At 36.6% G+C, this 4,322-nt stretch overlaps 1 protein-coding gene across 1 annotated transcript in view; it reads left to right on the top strand.

The window, feature by feature from the left end:
- The window catches only part of LOC106872323 (flotillin-2), a 91,165-nt gene that overhangs the window by 61,403 nt on the left and 25,440 nt on the right, over positions 1 to 4,322 (top strand). The window contains exons 3-4 of the mRNA XM_052977764.1: positions 1,325 to 1,539; positions 2,999 to 3,231. Coding sequence (XP_052833724.1) covers positions 1,325 to 1,539; positions 2,999 to 3,231 — 448 coding nt within the window. The remainder of the gene's footprint in view (positions 1 to 1,324; positions 1,540 to 2,998; positions 3,232 to 4,322) is intronic.

A 4,322-nucleotide genomic window follows, 5' to 3' on the forward strand; every position in this document is an offset into this window, starting at 1 on the left:
TATACAGGGGTTGGACAAAATAATGGAAGCACCTTAAAATTTCAAACAAATTTATTTTAATATAGGGTAGGATTGCCTTTGGCAGTAATTACACCTTGAATTCTATGAGATATGGACTCATATAAAGTTTGAATTGTTTCCAAAGTAATTATTGTCCATTCTTCACTTAAAACAGTCTCCAGTTCTTGTAGTTACTTGTTTTTCTAAAATGCACCATAAATGTTCAATAATGTTGAGATCTGGGGACTGCGGTGGCCAGATAAGATGTTCAACTTCACTAGAATGTTCCTTGTGCCATTCAGTAACAACTTTAGCAGTGTGAATTGGTGTATTATCGTCCTGAAAAATTGCTTTTCCCTCCGGAAACAGTTCCGCAACCATAGGATGAATTTGATCAGGTAAAATGCTCAAATAGTGTTGACTATTAATTCTGCCATGAAGGGAAACCATTGGGCCGGCGGATTTCCAAGATATAGCCACCCAGATCATCACAGATCTTTCTCCGTCTCCACACGTATACTCGGTCGGTGGCCAGAAATAGGGTAAAGGATGACTCATCTGAGAAAATTACATTCTTCCACTGTTCTAGGAACTAATTCTGTAGGTTTTTACTCCACTCTAAACGCTTTGCAACGTTTGTTTTTGAAAGTAGTGGTTTTCTGATTGCAGCCCTCCCATGAAATCCAGCTTTGTGCAGCTCCCGGCAAACAGTTTTTGTGGAAACTGGGTTCTTGAGGTGGTCATTAAGCTCTGCAGTAATTTTGGGAGCTGTACTTTTGTGATCCTTTCTAACAATTCGCATAAGAGTACAACTGTCCCTATGTGAAAGTTTTGGTTTTTTTCCAGAGTTTTGTTTTGTGAGGAGGTTTTCCCCTCTTTTCAAAGACTCATTACCTTCGAGACAGTACTTCTTGATGCACCAAGTATTTCAGCTGTTTTCGTTATGCTAGCGCCTTGTATATGAACACCAACAATTTGGCCCCTTTGAAAGTCCAATAGATCTGTCATTTTAATGAATTTTGATTACCTTTTTCTGATGATATCTGAAAAGAAACAGCAATTTTAGCAAAACATATTAAGCAACACTAATAATAAATCAAAAAACATAAAAATAAACAAGCTTTTGATGGTTTTATATATTTCAAAATTATGATGCTAGGTGTTTCCATTATTTTATTCATCCTGTATGTATGTATGTATGTATATATATATATATATATATATATATATATATATATATATATCCTGTGCATACATAGCTAATGATGATATTAAACAAACACCCCCTACTCACACATGCTCCCTCTGTTTGTCTTTGTTTCAGTATTTCGTTGGAAGTCATGACATTGAACCCTGTATGTGAAAGTGTGGAAACCCTAGAAGGTGTCCCAATTACGGTGACAGGGGTTGCACAATGCAAGATTATGAAAGAGAAGGACCTGTTAAATCGGGCTTGTGAGCAATTCCTTGGCAAATCCATCGACCACATTGAAAGGGTTGTTTTACAGACATTGGAAGGCCATTTACGAGCTATTCTTGGTAAGAACATTTTTTCAATATCTATTCTCTCTTTTGACTTGTCTGTCTTTCTCCATTGATTTCTCTCCAATCTGTGTGTGTTGGTGTGTGTGTGTGCCTGTGTGCCTGAAAGGAATGTCAATGGGAAAGAGAAGGAAAGGTGAAAGAAGAAAGAAGAAAATTGTGTTTACAGCTGGTCAGTTCTTTCAATGACAAGTCTATTCTTGGCCTTTAAAAATGGCAAAACCAGGTGGCATTGTTTGGAAGAAAGTTGTTTTTCAAAGAGTTGGCATCATTGTCCAGTGTGAGAGAGTGTGGGTGTGTTTTTGTGTGTGTGTGTGTGTGTGTGCACGCGTGTGTGTGTGCATGTGTGTGTGCCTGTGTATCTGAAATTTATCCCTAATAGTGGTTTGGATTTTGGCTATTCCTTCTAGCATACCAGGTACCCTATGATGGATACTTCTTGCAGCTGTTTCAGTCCAGAGGTGACATGCCTCATTCTATTTTTATCACTCCAGTAGACTGAAGTAATTAATAGATGAAATAGAGGTACATGGATGATTCTCTAGGCCTCTTCGGAGATTTTATAAAGTTCATAAGGTTAAGTTATAAATATAAAAATATAAAAACCATAAAAAACCACATATATATATATATATATACATAGATATACATAAATAAACATAAATACATATATGTATATTTAAATGTACATACATAAACGTCCGTACATGCACACAAATGAATCAATTATTATTGTTGTTATCATTATTATTAGATGTATTGTATTATACATATTAGGTAAAATATACATGTATATTTACGTATATGTATATGTAAAAGTATGTTTATGTGTATGTATTTATATTTATATCTTAACCTTATGTACTTTCTAAAATCTCTGATGAAGCCTAGAGAAACACCCAAGTACCTCAATTTCATCTTCTAATTACTTCAGTCCACTGGAGGGATAAAGGTAGAGTGAGGTATTTTTGCCTCTTGGCTGAAACAGCTGTAAGATATTATCCCAGTCTCTATTGCTATTTACTATGTTATATTTTAATATTTTAATATTTTAATAATTACTGATATTTTATATTCTATATATGTAAGGCATAATATGTCATATATGTATGTATATTGTTATAATTGTCCTTTTAGTAAATAAATAAATAAATTGACATAATATAATGTCTATAAGTTGATGAATACCACCTATTGATCCCCTCCATTTTCTTATTGCTCTATGTCTGTCTGTCTGTCTGTCTCTATCTGTCTCTCTCTCTCTCTCTCTCTTTATCTCTCTCTTTATCTCTCTCTAGAAGCAGGGTAATGCTTGTTTCTGCTTGATTGTAGGCCAATGACTGAAACTATTTAAATTTATGAAGATCAAATGTAAACTAATTTTTAAAATGTTCTTTTCTCTCTCTTTTTTTCTTCTTCTTCCACCTTTTTCTGTTCCTGTCATCTTCACCTCCAGGAACACTGAGTGTTGAAGCTATATACCAAGACCGAGACCAGTTTGCCATGCTGGTGCGAGAAGTCGCTTCACCAGATGTTGGAAGGATGGGAATTGAGATTCTTAGTTTCACAATCAAAGACATATATGATCAGGTGGAGTACTTAGCTTCTCTGGGTCGCACTCAGACAGCCAACGTGAAGAGAGATGCAGATATTGGTGTGGCAGAAGCCGTAAGAGATGCCGGAATTAGGGTAAGTATTGCTGACAAAGCTAACCATATTTTTCCTACAGCAAGATACTTGTTTTTGTCCCGATATGCATGCTCTAACCTCACATCACTTGGCACAAGGCTACCTCTGTCAATATCACTCCTCTCAATTTAGGGAGTCTTTGTCTTGTAAGTTACTGGTGACATCACCAGTGTTGGCACCATGTAATAAGCTTCTTCAAAAGGCATCTAGACATAGAAACTATGCCAAAGCAGACAGCAGAGCTTGGTGCAGCCCCTTAACTTTCCAGTTCCGTGCCAGCATAGAAAATGGATGTTAAATGATTGTGATGATGATGTTGCTGGCAAAGTGGCAAGTAGAATCAATGGCCCATTGAGCGAAATGTTTATTGACATTTCCTCTGACTCTTTATTTTCTTAGTTCAAATTCTGCTGAGTCAGCTTTGCCTTTCATCTTTTTAGGGGTTGATTTAGGTAAAAAAAAAGTACCAATCAAATACTGGGATCAATGTTGGCTGTGTGGGTTAGAAGCTTCCTTCTCAGCCACATGGTTCCTGGTTTGGTCCCACTGTGTAGCATCTTGACCAAGTGTCTTTTATTATAGCCTTGTGAGTGGATTTGGTAGAGAAAAAAAAAAGTACTGGGGTGGATTCATTCAACTGAAACTTCTTCAAAGTAGTGCTGAAGCATGGCCACAGTCTAATGACAAGTAAAAGATTAAAAGATTGATTTTATTGACTAATTTCCATCTGCAAAATTTCAGGCCTTGTACCTATAGTTGAAAAAGTTATTTCTGTTAGAGCGTGAGATGGGCAGAATTGTCGGAGCATTGAACAAAATACTTTGCAGTATTTGTTCTGGCTGTATACTCTCTGAGTTCAAATCTCACTGGGATCAATTTTGCCTTTCACCCTTTTGGTAAAATACAGTACCACTCTAATACTTGGGTTGATTTAGTGAACTACCATCCTCCCAAATTTTAGGCCTTGCTCTCTCTCTCTCTCTCTCTCTCTCTCTCTCTCTCTCTCTCTCTTTGTTCTCTCTCTCTCTTTGTTCTCTCTCTTTCTCCCCTCTCCCTCTCTCAATATCTTGTTCTCTCTCTTTCTCCCCCTC

This window comes from Octopus bimaculoides, chromosome 28 (genome assembly GCF_001194135.2).
Source record: "Octopus bimaculoides isolate UCB-OBI-ISO-001 chromosome 28, ASM119413v2, whole genome shotgun sequence".
Taxonomy (NCBI): Eukaryota; Metazoa; Mollusca; class Cephalopoda; order Octopoda; family Octopodidae; genus Octopus; species Octopus bimaculoides.